The sequence below is a fragment of the Rattus norvegicus genome, chromosome 18 (genome assembly GCF_021556685.1).
Source record: "Rattus norvegicus strain SHRSP/BbbUtx chromosome 18, alternate assembly SHRSP_T2T, whole genome shotgun sequence".
Lineage (NCBI taxonomy): Eukaryota > Metazoa > Chordata > Mammalia > Rodentia > Muridae > Rattus > Rattus norvegicus.
This window is the reverse complement of record NC_141551.1, coordinates 16,982,501-16,997,895: the sequence shown is the minus strand read 5'-3', so window position 1 is coordinate 16,997,895 and position 15,395 is coordinate 16,982,501. Positions and strand designations below refer to the sequence as shown.

The window sequence follows — 15,395 nt, the reverse complement described above, 5'->3', positions numbered from 1 at the left end:
GCAGTAGGGGTGTGTACAGTTTAAAGTGTCTGCAGGAGTGAAGGGGAGCAGGAGGCCACTCATTGTTTTGGAGTATGGCTCACTTCTTCAGTACTGCTTGGCTTCTCCAAAGGGGTGGTGGCCGCAGTGATGATACTAGCTGCAGAGCAATCCTTGGCATCTATGGACCAACCCTCTGCCCATTTTTCCTATTGGTGCCAAGTGCCCAGCCCATGTGTCTTATCCAGGCTCTGCAAGTGTCAGCTAGAGAAAAAGAGTCCTCCATGTATCAGCAAATATGGACAGAGCTTTAAAGCTGTGACCCCACTTTGGGGTAGTTCTGAGAGTAGACTACTGTCCTGAAATTAATCCGTGCACCCGGGTCTTCCCAAAAGGATGTGAACCCAAAGGAAAGCCAGCTCTGCCCATCCTGAAAGCCAGACTTCCTGGAAGAGTTAACTTCCTGTAGCTGCATGACTGGTGTAATACTTTGTGAAGAGTAGGAAGGTATTTTCTAAAAATTCTCTGGGGAACGGAAAGGTTTATAGTTTTTGAGGTTTGCACCATGTTAAATTGTGGTTTCTGTAGGATACTAAGAGCTGAAATACATCATACCAGTTAGAGAAAGCCAATGTCAGCTGACAGTTATTCTCAGGCCTCAGGGTACCTACCACACCGTCTAATCCTTTGTATTACCTCCCACTGTCACCCTGTCTGGGATCCTGGACTGCCCTGTAGTCACAGAGGTGCTCTGGTTTGGGGCTGTGGGTCTCCTTGGAGTGGCCACCGGAGAAGGGCTGAGTTGCTTGTGAGCCTCTTCTGCCTTTTCAACACATATCCATCACCATTGCCACAGCGTGAACATGCTAGCTGTATAAAATAAACCCTGGGTGGCAAGAGTACACATCAAGCAATTGCTGTGTGCTCTGTATATTGAGCATGGACTACAATCTACCAACATCTCAGGCAGGTACAGAGTCCTTGAAAGCTTGCTCTACATTTCCATTCCATAGTCACAGAGAGCTATGGCTCACTCATTCTCCCTAGCAAAGCCCCTTTGCTCTAGAGAGAGTCGAGATAGTCTAAGTGAAGCCTACACCAATTTCTGGTTTTTAGCTTATAGCCCTCCACTGATATCCCCCACCGCAGCGTGGGCTATCACTTAGTAGAGCCCCCATTTCTAAGAGTCAGTCTATTCATTACTGTAAACCTTTTATGTCTAGCATAAGTCCCCGCAAAGTTAACTGCACCCTCCTTGCATGCACACCCTGTAGTTTCCTCTCCTATCACTTTATGAGTCCGTTCGATCGATGCATGTAGCAGATACAAGGAACTTCATTGGTACATGCTTCCCTTCTCCCCTCATCATGTTTTACACTGCATTGAGGTCTAATAGTTGGTGAGAACTTGGCCAACATGCTCTCTGCATGGCCATCCTGCAGGGTGAGCCTGCCTTCAGGTATGACCCGGAGTCCACCTCCAACATCTTTTCGTGACTGGTCATGCCCAAGGTCTTGCAAAGTCCTTTCAGAAATTGTTCTATGATTGTGACATCTCCACCTCTTCCTCCTTCCCACCCCTTTTGTCCCATTCTTCCTCAGCCTTTCCACATTGAGAACACAGGTACAGTGGGACATAACATGACAGAGCCGCTCTCTGACCAGTGTTGCACCATCTCCATCTCCCAGTGAATGCTAGTAGTGTCTGGGGACAGTTGACAGTTCCTCCACAGATCCTTCTGGTGTAGGGGCTGTAGTGAATCAGCCTGGATCTACAATCTAACTGCCTGCCTGTCTGCCTGGTAAGGTGGATAAAGGGATATGTGGGAATTGCGCTCAGCTCAGCCCCAGGCAACAGACTTGACCATGAATGCCACTTGGCTATTTCCTAGAATAGAATCTCTCCTCAAACACAAATTATTAGCTGCCATTGATATATCACCTTCAATAGACTATTAACTTCTGGCAGTTAGATTTGTCATCACTCCTGAGTCACTCTGCCTGCAAGGACAAATTATAGATTACTGGGGCTTGTTCCAAAGTGGTACATGTTTGAAAATGTCTCTTAAGTAGTGCTAATGACACGCGTGGAGTAAGTTGCATAGCTAACATACCCCTCCCACTGGGTTTTGGGGCTTCGGTTCTTTGCTTTCAACTCCCACCCATCACCATAAGCCACTTACCCTCCTCCCTTCAAATTCTTACCACTCAGACTCCTGCCTCTGGTCCCCAGCACTCCCAGCTGCCGCAGACCTGCCTAAACTAGCTCTCCAGACCCCTCATTTAAGCCCAGATCCTTTCTACTGCTAGCCTTTCTATGAGTCTCTTTAGGGGATTCTGCTAGACCTCACCTCTACTGATAGTGATGGTGTTGCAGCATTCAGAGAGGGTGGGCCTGTGTCTAAGAGCTGAGAGTGTGACAGAGCCTCTTTCTGTGAGGCTTGGGCTATGACCAGGATTTTACTCCCTCCAGTGCCTTCTGAGTCACTTTGAAAAGTTGGCTAATGTTTGTAAGCCTTGATTTCTTTAAATAGGGATAATACCACTCCTATAGTGGGATCCTACCCAAAGCTTGAAATTAACACTATGCCACTTAGATCTAGTTTTGTAAAGCTCAGCCAGCCCCCACCACCCCGGGATACTCCTTATCATGCTGGGTGCACATAAATCTGTCTCTTGCTGCTCTTATCCAGAGTCCCCAGTGAGGTGACGTCTGATGCATCATGCCCCAGCACCCTCTGCTCTTTCCTTACTCCATGAGCATCTCCAAGGCTCCTGTAATCCCTTCTGCTTGTGGTCATCCTCCTGGCTCAGATGGCCTCAAGCTGCAAGCTAATTTGGCAAGAAGAGGGTACAATGAAGTCTTTGAACCTGATTCTAGCTCCTTCTTCCCTCCAGCATCACCAGTTTTCCAGTTTATATTGGCCCTTTAGTTACAGATGCTTGGCGTCTTGGTGGCAGTCACTCAGCCCTGCCCCTGCCAGTCTTACTAAGTAGTTCTGGCTGGCCTTGAACTTGCCTTAACCTTCTAGGATGAAGGCATATGCTACCACCCCATGCTGCAGGTTTTACCTTGTTTCTAGTGGAGACGACAGATCTAGGCAGTGAACTGCCTTGGCAAGGGGACACACGGGGATTTGCTTGAGCACTTTTGCTGTGGAAACTTAAGTCTGAAGCATGAGTGTAGCTGTCATTTATGGAGTGCTTGCTTTGTGCTACATGTTACGGTGAGAGCTGTTTAGTTGGATTCTCATCTCCACAATAAGTCTGATGATAGTGTCACTATTCCTGAGGGGAGAGATGTGGCTAAAAAAAGGTAAGTCCCTTGATAAGGCTGCCTGTGACAAAGGGCTGTTGTTGCACCCCTTGTCTCTCTCTGGCTGTTATGCTTCCTTGATGGCATATTCTTTGCACCCCTTCCCCACTGCACCACGTCTCCCACTGCTCTCTTCTTACTACCCATTGCCTTCAGATCTCTACTTTGCTTGTACAATAGCTATGTCGGTACTGAGTTGGCAGCCACTGTGCTTCTTCCTTCTCATGATGAATTCATACTGTAGCTGGAGCTCTTGAGGGAAGGAAGGGGCACTCCGCATGGCTAGTGTGTGCATAGTTTCTTCTCCCTGGTAGCAGCTGGTGGTGACAGGGACAGAAAGGGCAGTTTGGAAGGAGGGCGGGAATTCCAAAATCTAAGTTAGCTTCCTTTTTAATATTAACAAGAGGAAATTAAAATAGACGTTATATTTACTAGCATTTTATGCATCTACTGGAATGTAAAAGCCTTTTATACTATGCCAGCATTTTTCCAGGATGTTAGACTCAGGGGGGAAACCCTAAGATGATTCTTAAGAATGACTGTAGACTAACTACTTCTTGATTCTCCAGCTAAGGCATGAAAGTGCTTCTTGTCATCAGGAGCTCCACCGTGACTCATTTTTGCCATGACTCTTTGCTACTTCTTCCTGGGAACTATTTCTGGGGGCCATGGATTTTGACATGAGATCAAGGGAGCAGGAACTAGCTGCCATCTTGGTTTTCTGCTCCCTGCTTTCCTCTTGGATATCAGAGAAAGACCTCAACAATGAGGCCACTGTGGGCCATTTTTATCAGTTTAGGCAGAGTGTGTAGCCTTATGAATGAGCATGAGGTTCTGCTTGGCAGGCCCCACAAACTTGCCTTACCACACACAACCCTGCTCAGGGCCTCTGCTTCATTCATCAGACTTGAGCTCTATGGTTCTACTTTTAAATGAACATTCTTGGGACATGGCATTTTTTCCTGAATGTGTTCAGCCATTCAGAGTGCACATACCATTGGGCTAAGAATTAGGGTGGAGAGATTAAACCAGGGAACACACAGCTACTTTCCAAGTACCTTGTTTTAATCTAACCCTGGAGGTCATCCTGTAAGCTGACATTACTTCTCTTGATGGAAAGCAGAACCTTGGACAAGGTAGGTAACTTGCCCCAAATCATCCTGCAAGAAAGCAGTGGGAACCTGGATTATTACACCAGCTGCCCTTCTTCCCTCATTCCTAGACAATCACAAGACAACAGCAGGTGGAACCATGAGGTAGAGAGAAGGCAAGAAGTAGCCTAGACTGGAGAGGAGGTACCTGAGTCAAGTGTCAGAGGATGAGTGGCTGCTGTGTAGACAAAAACCTGGAAGGCATGGAGAACAGAGGACCCCAGACCTGAAGAACTACAAGATACCTAGGGAGGGGTGGGGAATATCCCGAGAAACTCAGGCCCTTGTTCAAAGCAGTGCACTTACCAAGTCATCATAGCACTCTAGTTATTCCCACGCCCCTGACTGAGCTCAAGGACACAGGTAAGTTTGAGTGGACTGTGGAGGTCTCAGAGTATATATAGCTGATGGGGCTGTGTCCTGGTCTTCCTGGCAGCAGATCTCAGTATGTTGGACAGGTCTCCCTATTCAGAGTACTGGTGTAACTCAAGCCTCAGAGGCCTCTTGGCTGGATTTTCAAACCTGAAATGCACACAGTCTAACTCCAGGCCAAAAGAGTGGAATCAGACTTTCCCAGAGAGGCACAAATCAACCTGTATCTGTTTCTTCCTCTGAAGAGTGTGCAGGCTTCTTGGGTCTCAAGGTTTGTCCCAACTCCAGTGCCCCTAAAGCTGTCAGGTGGTAGAAGGGGCAGGAGTCAGGATCAAGAACAGAGGTGGAGCACTGTGTGAGTACTCCCAGCTTAACTCTTCGTAGATGTGCTCCCAGACAGAGATGCTAATGTAGAATTCTACACCTTTATTAGCTCTGGGCAGAAGACAGCTTGCTGGGCTGGAGACATCCACCCATTCGATCAAGAGCTACTACAGCATTAAATGATGCCTGGCACAGAGCAGGCACCTAGCAGCATTTACTGCCTGTATAAAAAGTGGCAGGGCTGGAGGAGATCTGCCATGCCCTATGCCCTATACGATCTTAGCAAGGTCCCCTGTTTACCTGGCCCCATTCTGAATAGAGACCAGAAGTAATTAAGCCTAGAGGGTTCTGATCTCCCTTGGGGGCTATGGGAGCCTCTGTGGTGATGGTTACTATCCCAGCATTCCACTGGGACCTTGAAGATTGGGTTATGGATACAGATCTTCATACCTCTCCAGATTTCTGACCATTCGAATTCTCCTTGTCCCTGAATTCAGGGTTCATGGCCCATTTGTTTCAGAGGACCTCCTGTTTCCCTCAGAGGAGGACCACTTGACCGGGCTTGCCTGCTGTGTACCTATTTTGCATTGCGGGGGTGGGGGGGTGGGGGGGTTTGCAGCTCTCAGCCCAGTGAACACTTTGAGGAGGAGAAGAAAATCCTCTGCTTTCGGTTTCCTAGCCCTGGGCTGGGGGAGGGTGAGGCAAGGGCCTAAGGTGAAGGAGAGGATTGCACTGGAGGTATGGAAACTTGCTGGATTATGAAATGAGTTAGTTAAAACACAGCATGCAAGGGCTCTCAAAGAATCCTCCTCCACTAAGATAATGTTAAGGAGTTCCTTTATGGTAGAGAAACCTGCCCAACGTCACCTTACCCAGATGATCCAGGCTTCTATCTCCTGGATCATGATCTACAGCCTCCCACTTGATCTCCTGAGAGCACAGCACCACTTTAAACAAACAAACTAAAAAATGCGTAACCTGAATCAAACCAGCAGGAAACATCAAGGAGCCCCCATTCTACTAAATCCTCTAAAGAAACATGACAACTAAACAATTCATGATTCTGAGCTAAAAATGTCCCCCAGAATGTGTCCATGGGTTTAGTTTTGTAAGGAATATCAGTGCAGCAACTGACAAGGATCGAATGAGGTCTGTGCTCTATATTAGATGAGGGTACACTGTCTTCAGGTCACTTCCTGATTTTGGTCACCATGTTTGATAATAAGCTGCCCTTGTTTTTAGGAAGGACATGCAGAACTATTGAAAAACAGAGGGTAGTGGGTCTTCAGTTTGCCCTCGAGTATTTTCAAAAATTAAGTAATGGTATGGTTGTTTATATGTCTGTGAAAAACTGAGTGACCAAGCAAATGAGCAACAGTGAACTCTAAAGACTGTTGGTTAAGGCTATACAGGAGTTCCTTAATTTCTACTGCCTTTCTGTATTCTAAGCTCAACATAAAAGTTGGGTGGTTCCTATTTAATCTTCACACATTAAGCCCACACTGTACTGCTTATGGATACCAGGCCATTAAAAATAAAGATAAACATTGAAAAAAATAGTCAACAACAACTATGGTCAGTGTGAGCGACAGCTGTCCATTGCCCATGCTACCTTCCCTGGAGCAGCCCATATCCAGAGAGAAGGCAGTATCACCAGTGATTCTCTCTCTCTCTCTCTCTCTCTCTCTCTCTCTCTCTCTCTCTCTCTCTCTGTTACTCAATACACACTGCTGACCTTTTATTGAGGCAGTATCTCTCAGTGGCTAGAAACTTGTCAAATAGGATAATCTGGGTTAATCTGGGTGTTTAGCCTTTGTTTCTGTCTCTCCAATGCTGGAATTCTAAGTGTGCACAGTAACACCTAGTATAATACCTAGCAGGTTTTGGACATGGCCTTGGGGATTAAACTCTGGTCTTCCTGCTTATAAAATAAGAAACTTTACTAAGCTACCTCCTCAGATCTAGTTATTCTGATCTAAATAGAGGAGTTATGAAAGGATTGTGTGTGTGTGTGTGTGTGTGTGTGTGTGTCTGTGTGTGTGTATGTGTATGTGTGTGTGTGTGAGAGAGACAGAGACAGAGACACGAGAGAGAGACAGAGACACAGATACACACACACAGAGAGACAGACAGAGAGACAGAGAGAGAAGAGAGACAAAGAGAGACAGAGACAGAGAGACAGAGACAGAGAGACAGAGACAGAGAGACAGAGACAGAGAGACAGAGACAGAGAGATAGAGATAGAGAGACAGACACAGACACACACACACACACACACACACACAGAGTGTGGGGCACACAGTGGGAAGCTTGCTGCCATCTGCTAGAGTTCAGATAAATTGCCTGATGTGCATCCCAGAAGGTACGTGAGCAGCCTCGGGCAAGGGCAGGTGTGAATATGTACATTGTTTATGCTATGTAGGCTGAAACACTCAATTTGGACTGGTGAAGGGATTTGTACAACACCACACAGATAGGGACTGAGGCTAGGCTGCTAATGAAGCACTAGGGAGTAGTGCTCTATTTTTTTTTTTTTTAAGATTTGTTTATTTACTGTATGTGAGTACACTGTCACTATCTTCAGACACACCAGAAGAGGCCATCAGATCCCATTACAGACGGTTGTGAGCCACCATGTAGTTGCTGGGAATTGAACTCAGGACCTACGGAAGAGCAGTCAGTGCTCTTAACTGCTGAACCATCTCTCCAGCCTGAGCAGTACTCTATTAAAGAGAGTTAGAACCTCACAAGTCTCTTTCCATCACCTTGCTTAGCATGTAAGGCTGTCTGCGAGCTTGCTCACTACCTCGGTATTTCTTCTCGTGCTATGATAAAATACTCTGATAAAACAACTTGAGGAAAAGGAGTTTATTTCAGCTTACAGTCCAAGGCAGAGAAGTCAGAAGCCTGACGCAGCTGGGAAGTAGAGAGACAGATATGCACAGGTGCCCAGTTCCTATTATATACTCCAGTATCCCTGCCAGGGAATGGTGCCACCCATAATGGATGAGTCTTTCTGAAAGTATTAGTATCCAGCATTCTCAGCTGCTAACCTAACTGGATGCTTCTTTAAGGTATGCCTGGAGGGCTGTCTCCAAGATGATTCTTGATGCAGCCAAGTTGTTAACACGACATCATTTACCTTAGATCTCCAGCATCCACGTCTTTAAACGCCCCACGCCTTTGCCTAGGATAGGACTGCCATTCAGAGTTCTATCTAAAATGACCTCAGAGAAACAGCACTGCATTTCAGACTGACCACTGCTCTGTATGCTGCTGAGGATCTAGAGTGATACACTTTCCCAGGACAGTCAAAGTACTTCAGCGTTCACTCAAGACTGAGATTCCTGAATTTTTCTCAAATTCCTTGAGAATTTGAGGAAGGCATGAATCCAGTGGAAGAAGGTTCTAGAAAGATGGCTACTAGCCTTTTGCTTTGGACAAGAATCTGTCACCATGGGGTGATGTGTGTTTCTTTTCTACCCTAGCCTCACTCTGATGTCTGACCCTGGACAGAACAAGAAGCAAGGTCACTGGCACCTCTGATCCCACTCTATGCCTAGTGGCCCCTCCCATGCTCAGGGGGGAAGCTGTGGGGCAGCCATGTCAGGCAGACCCTCCCTGGCATGGCTGCTCCTTCCACCCCGACCAGAGTTCTGTCTGCTGCTGCAGCTTCACGTGGGTCTGGTCTTCTCAGACTCTGCATCACTCCACTTTTCCACCCTGACACAGGAAATCTCCTGCTGCCATTCTCCAGCGTGAAGTCAGCTGTCATTCTGAGAGGACATGCATAATGGCATATTAAAGAAATCATGGGTCTCTTCATTCATTCTCAGAAAAACTATCACACTCTAAGAAAGTCTGAATAGCATGAATTTATTATGATGATTTAACATTTCTAGCACTTGAGTTAAAAACGCCCCTCCATAAATAACTGTCCATGGAAAATACAGAAAATTCATACAGTTTATCATTTTCCAATGCTACATAAATCCAACAAGTTAAAATCTCTCAGAGGAGGTTTGAAAACTAAGGGCTCACCCCATTTCCCTGGGATACAGCATGGTCTCCCTCATCTCAGCAGCCTCCTGGCCACCTTAGGACCTAGAGCTGGAAAGAGTGTGGAGGAGAGTGTGGGGCAGCATCTGGGGAAGAGAAAGAGGGAGCTTCTGGGTGGGAGTCACTGTGGGCAATGTTTGTGCTAGTGCTTGCTTGGCATGAGCCAATCAGGTGTCAGACCACAGAGGGCAGAGGGGTGTCAGCTCTGGAATGAAACTGTTCTGGTCAACCAGCTCTGTACTGTTCTAACACTGACTCTGCTCCCTGCCTTTGGGTCTGTTGGTTGCCCCATGTTCTAAGGAGATGGGTCTCAGTGCCCCCCAACTGTCAGCTTCACATTCTTGGGAACTTTGACCTTCTCATTCTAGCTTTTCTCTGGTCTAGGCTTTTAGGGCTAGGTCAGCAGATAAGGCCTAAAACTGCAGGTAGAATTATCATTATCTGAAGGTATCAATAACTCACCTGCATGTCTGTATGTTACAAATGGTGAACTTGGCTTCTCCGACATAGCATATGTTAGTCTGGACACCTGGAACTCTAACAAGAAAGGCAAACAGTACCCAGTACAATGTGGCATGACGAGGAGGGCCACCACAGAGGCTTGGACTTGCCGCATGGCCAGCCTTTGACACAGCAACATGATGACATGATTTATTATATACAATGTTCATGTTTGAGAGCTGCACAATCAAGTCACACACACAAAAGTGAAAAACAAAAATAACCACACTACTCAAAATGTCTTACGTTTACAATTTTGTGTTGGGCCACATTCACAGCTATCCTTGACCATACGTCACAGCTTATGGCTTATGGGTTGGACATATCTGCACATCTTACTGGAGTCAGCAGTACACAGTGCCAGGAACATAAGGAAAATTTCACAAAGTGGTAAAAACTTAGTCTTAAGTTATTCACCCAGAAGGACCTGGGAAGAGAAGTGTGCCATTGGGATGTGTCTAACAGTGGTGAGCTGCAATGGGGAGCAAAGAAGAGGGTAATGGAGGCGGCTGATGCAGCAAAGGGACATGGGGCTGGAGACAGAGAGCCCTGATGTGCCTCTCTAGGGCCTGTGCCCCTTGACCTGTAAGCCCTGGGGAGTTCTTTGTATTTCCAAGTATGAGAGTTAGAAATCTTAAATTTGGAAGAAAAACATTAAACACTGCAGATAAGGCACTGAGGAAGGAGCAGTGGAAGGGTCCCAGAGCCCACCATCTCCATTTCTCTCTTCTGGTCCTCTTCTCCTTTATGAGAGAACTGCATGCAATAAGGAATTGTACCAAGGCTGCAAAGGGATGTAGGCCTGTTTCCTTTAATCCCTTCTTCCCACTGCTCTCCTCTCCTTACCAATCCATGTGTCTGATAAATAATAACTGGACTGTAGAAAATGGTCTTGATGGTTTTGATATTTACTCAAAATAGGAAAGAGAAGTAAAGAAAAGAACAATGACTCCCCTTCCCCCCATCTTCACCTCTGGGTTTGAATTGCTCCTTACTATCTGGTGACCTTGGTGAATCTTGTTAAACTAAATTTTTATCATTGAGTGCAGTTTTGCTTGGAGGAAACATCTAGGAGCTGGCCAAGCAAGTCCCAACCAACCACCGAAGAGAGCATTATCCAGGGAGGCACATGGCTCCTACTTTCTTCCCATTCTTCTGTGGGATGGGCCACAATATACTATTTGGTTAATAACAAAGTCACTAGGATATATATATATATATATATATATATATATATATATATATATATATCCGTGTGTGTGTGTGTGTGTGTGTGTGTGTGTGTGTATGTATGTATGTATATGCATGAGAAGAAGGTAACGCATGGCAGATCTGTGAAGTATAAAAAGTGTACTGACTGAAAACCCCCCTTTTTTCTCTTCCAAACTTCCCATGCTGGTGAAGAAGCAATTAAATTCTATTCACTGGCATGTCACTGCACAAAAGCTTTCATTTTTAGGCCGTTTACAACTCTTCTACCTGTAAATAAGCTTCTTAAGGAGATCAGATTCTCTTTCTTTTCCTTCTGGAGATATACAGGAGTAGTAAGACTACTGATGCTCAGAACGGTGACTATGGTTATAGCAGGTGTAAAGAAATAGGTATAGTTAAGCTGTCTTTGACACAAGATAGAGAAAAGATGTTTCTGGAAACCCAACTGAGAATATGGCTATTTCTGCCCCTCCAAAGGCATACCCTAAAGGTGTTTTGAAGTAGAACAAGTCTGTTCTAGTTACTCTCAGGCTGAATTTGAAAAGAAAATTGGAATTTTCAATGAACTTTAAATTTCCAAAGGGTAATTAGTCTTGCCCTTGCAGCTGCTTCAGAGGAAGAGTATGAGCTTGGGAGGGAGCCTGAGTAGAACCAACAGCACTGAGCTCAGCCTGAGGAGAAAAGATCTAGATCTGGGCCAAGAAGGGTAATCAGCAGAGCGTTCTCAGACTCTGCATCCACGGTGCTCAGAGGAGGATACTCGTCCTATGGTGTGAGGTGGGGCAGAAGGAACCTGCCAGCCTGCAGCCACTCGACACCACTCTTCCTCTAGTGCTATCTTCCTCAGACACAACCACAGGTAAAGTTTACAACACTGAAGTCGACAAGAAACACCCATCATGGAACACTGGAGAGGTGGCTGCCTGGACACTGGTAAATTTCCCCAGGCGGCCATGCCCTCATGTGGTCTAATGCCACTGTCTGGTTGCAAACTTCCCTCTAAGTCATTCAGCCTTTTGGTTTAAGGGGTGGCAATGACTCGGTTGATGACCACTATGACCCACAAGTATTGGTCCCATGTAAGATGATATTAGAGTCACCAACTTCAACGTCGGAATGAAGCGCCACACTTAGCATTGGTGAGGAGAGAAGAGCCTTTCTGAAGTGGCTACTCTCATATTTAAGGGGTCTGTCAATGGGAACGTTTTCCATCTGTAAAGAGTCAACTTTTTGCAGTAGTAAATTGAAAACACTCTTAAAATGACACTAGACATTCATGGGTTTTACTATGCAGGCAGTATCCACAATTTCTAATTTCTGTTTGGTATAGAAAAGATCCTACCTCTAAGTGACCCCCTTTAGTCTGTTTCTGCTAACTGGTCTGACAAAAACCACCCTGATTTATAAGAATGCTTTCTATATTCAATACTATAAAAGGATGCCAGCAAGAGGTCTCCACTAAAGGAGAGACACGGCTTCTTTTCAGTTTAACATCCTACATCAATATGGAAAGAAACTCAAATATTTCCTGTGGAAATTCTGTAGCATGTGCTTCAGAGTCATATGAAAAATATGTCTTCCAGAATCTGATTCTCCTCCAGGTCCTCAGGGCTCTTATGTATCCCCACTTTCTTCCAGGTAGATGTCTTAGGGGTAGGTCGGAGAGCACTCCATGTCCCTGCTGCTCTGGAGGAATGGGGCTGACATTTAGGAGCAGAATTTGGGCTCAGAGACTGAACCAAGTCCAACAGAGATGTCTCATACCTGTAAGGCAGCCAGAGAGGACAGGATTAGAACACGAGGACACTAGGACCCAAAGCCCCTCAGAGGTACCCAGGGCAAGAGCTTGACCACAGAGCCCACCACAGGGAATATTTAGGGAGAAAAGCCCAAGAAAGGGTTTGAGCACAAGGCTCCTGTTACTGTCGGAAAGCTTTATTCTTCCGCTGACCCCAGCCATCCTTTCCAACTTTCTAACTGCACAGAGACTGTAAAATAGGAAGAACAGTTTTGATGATAGTAATATCACAAATACCCAACCACATTGAGGTAGACAGTGGCTTCATTATCTGCAGTGCACAAGCTTCTCTGTAGCAGAACAGACAGGCTGAAGAATTCTTATGTTCTTTATAGCTCAGATATTACATAGCACATCTCCTTGATAGGAATAGACCATACCTCTAAGAAGAGAAACACTCATAATGGTTGCCTACTGAAAAAATGGGTCTTTGACATATTTGGACTAATCTTTTGATTTTATAAGTGAGGAAACTGAGGTCCATAAAGATGAGCCAAGGGTTTGAACCAAGGCCCCTTTGACTTTCTAGAGTAATATCTTCAGTTTTTTCTATCCAGATTAATATACAATAGTGGTGACATATCTTTAATCCTAGCAATGGGGGAAGGAGGGCACAAAGGCAGGTAAGTTTGAGGCCAGTCTGGTCGACACGGTGAGTTCCAGGCCAGCCTATTCTACATAGTGACAGCATATTAAAAAATTATTAATAAGGCAAAGATGGCAAAAGAGAAAGACTGGCACCTCAACTACGTATTAGTTTGTTGTAACTAGGCTAGCCATTAGTAGTTGTAACTTTTTCTTCAATCAATTAATCTAATTTATGAATTTACATTAATCTAATGTGCGGATACCCACTTTCATGGATCTGCTGTTAACCAAAATACAAATTAATTCCTGTCTTAGTTTGGGTTTGTGAAGAGACATCATGACCAAGGCAACTCTTATAAAGGAAATAATTTAATAAGAGCTGGCTTACAGCTTCAGAAGCTTAGTCCATTGCCACTATGGTAGGAAGCATGGCAGCATTCAGGCAGATATAATGATGGAGAAAGACCTCAGAGTTCTACATCCTGATCTGTAGACTTCAAAAGGGGACTGTCACACTGGGCATGACTTGAGCATATATAAGATCTCAAAGCCTGCTCCAACAGTGATATTCTTCATCTAACAAGTCCATACCTATTCCAATAAGGCCACACCTCCTAATAGTGCCACCCCCTATTGGCCATGCATTCAAACATGAGCCTATAGGGGCCACATGTATTCAAACCACTATACTTCCTATGTGATATCATATTAAGTACCAGAAAAGAACAGTGTCACTATCAGCCCACATTATATGAATGTGGTTCAGTATGGTGAAATAATATGGTAGAGACTATAAAGTTGGTTAGCTTGGCCTATGGCTGTTTGGTAGCTGAATAATATTAAAGATCCCTTACCCAGATTTACAAAATATCACCCCTTGAAACATATTGGTTTGTCTGTGTTTCAGCTATAGACATGAATTCCTTTGCTTCTGAATGGCAGAGAGCCAGTGCTACAGACTTGTCTAGGTACATAGCTGACTTTACGAGCTTCATTATAGCAGAGTTTTGAGCAGAAAGCTTGCTTGGTCTGCTCTGCCAGACCCATCTCGATCTGTGCTGGTATGGAACTAATTCTATTCCTATAAAGCTAGATATAGCTAGAGCCTTACTTTCCATTTGCTTGCTCCTGATCTAACAAGATGCAGGCACAAAACTTCAGAGAGGACACAGCCTACGCTGATTTGACTTGGCTCCACACTGTCAATTTTAGAGCCAGTCTGACAGGATGTGCTGGAATAATGTAAAGACAAATTATTTCTGGGTTCATTCCATAGGCTGCTCTGGATGAGCAGCCCCTCCCCACAGACTGCCCCAATAAGAAACCTCTCTCCCTTGGTTGCCCATGAAGAAAAGCACTATTTCAAGGATGCCCTGATGAAAAGCATCTCTTCCATTCATTGCCCCAAACAAGAAAAACCTCTCTACAGGCTGTTAAGATGAATTACCATGATGACAGAGATTGCCTTCCCCTTTCTGATGCTTTGCAATTCAATTAAAATTCTCTTACTTTCATTTATATTACCAATCCTGCCAGGATTTAATCCTTAACTGCCATCTCTTAGGTGATTTCTCTATTCTTATGGTTAGCCAAAGGCAGGTAAACAACAATGGTCTTAAGTTCCAGATTCATACAGCCAACTCATAACTGATACTTTTATTCGGATGTGCAATAAGAATTTCAAAATATCCAAAATAGAACTTGACACTTTTTCTATAAACCTACTTCTTTCCATCAATCTAGTTGCATAGACTAAAAATAAATAAATAAACAAGCAAATAAATAAATAAAATAAAAATAAAATTTGCTATCCTTTCTAGGCCAGAGAGATGGCCCAGCTGTTAGGAGACATACTGCTCTTACAGTAGACTTGAATTCAGTTCCAGGCACCATGTGGAGCAGCTCACAACCCCCTGTGATTCCAACTCCAGAGGAACCCAGTGCTTTAGGCCTCCGCAGGCACCTTCATTTATCTGCATATCTCCACATGCATAAACACATATACATTAAAAATAATAGAAATAAATCTTAGAAAACCTGTTATCCCTGATCCTTATCCGAGCCTGCATGAGTTGTGTCTCGATTTAAGAGGGTCT

General features: G+C 44.9%; 1 protein-coding gene across 9 annotated transcripts in view; it reads right to left on the bottom strand.

The window, feature by feature from the left end:
• Kiaa1328 (KIAA1328 homolog) overlaps positions 1–15,395 on the bottom strand; it is a 294,734-nt gene that overhangs the window by 4,494 nt on the left and 274,845 nt on the right. For 4 of the 9 annotated variants that reach the window (NM_001437308.1, NM_001437309.1, NM_001437310.1 and 1 more), the window contains 1 exon segment: positions 8,997–12,677. The exons of 1 other annotated variant lie outside the window; for it this stretch is intronic. In NM_001437308.1, the coding sequence (NP_001424237.1) occupies positions 12,473–12,677 (205 nt within the window). In that variant the 3' untranslated portion in view covers positions 8,997–12,472. 9 annotated transcript variants of the gene reach the window in all.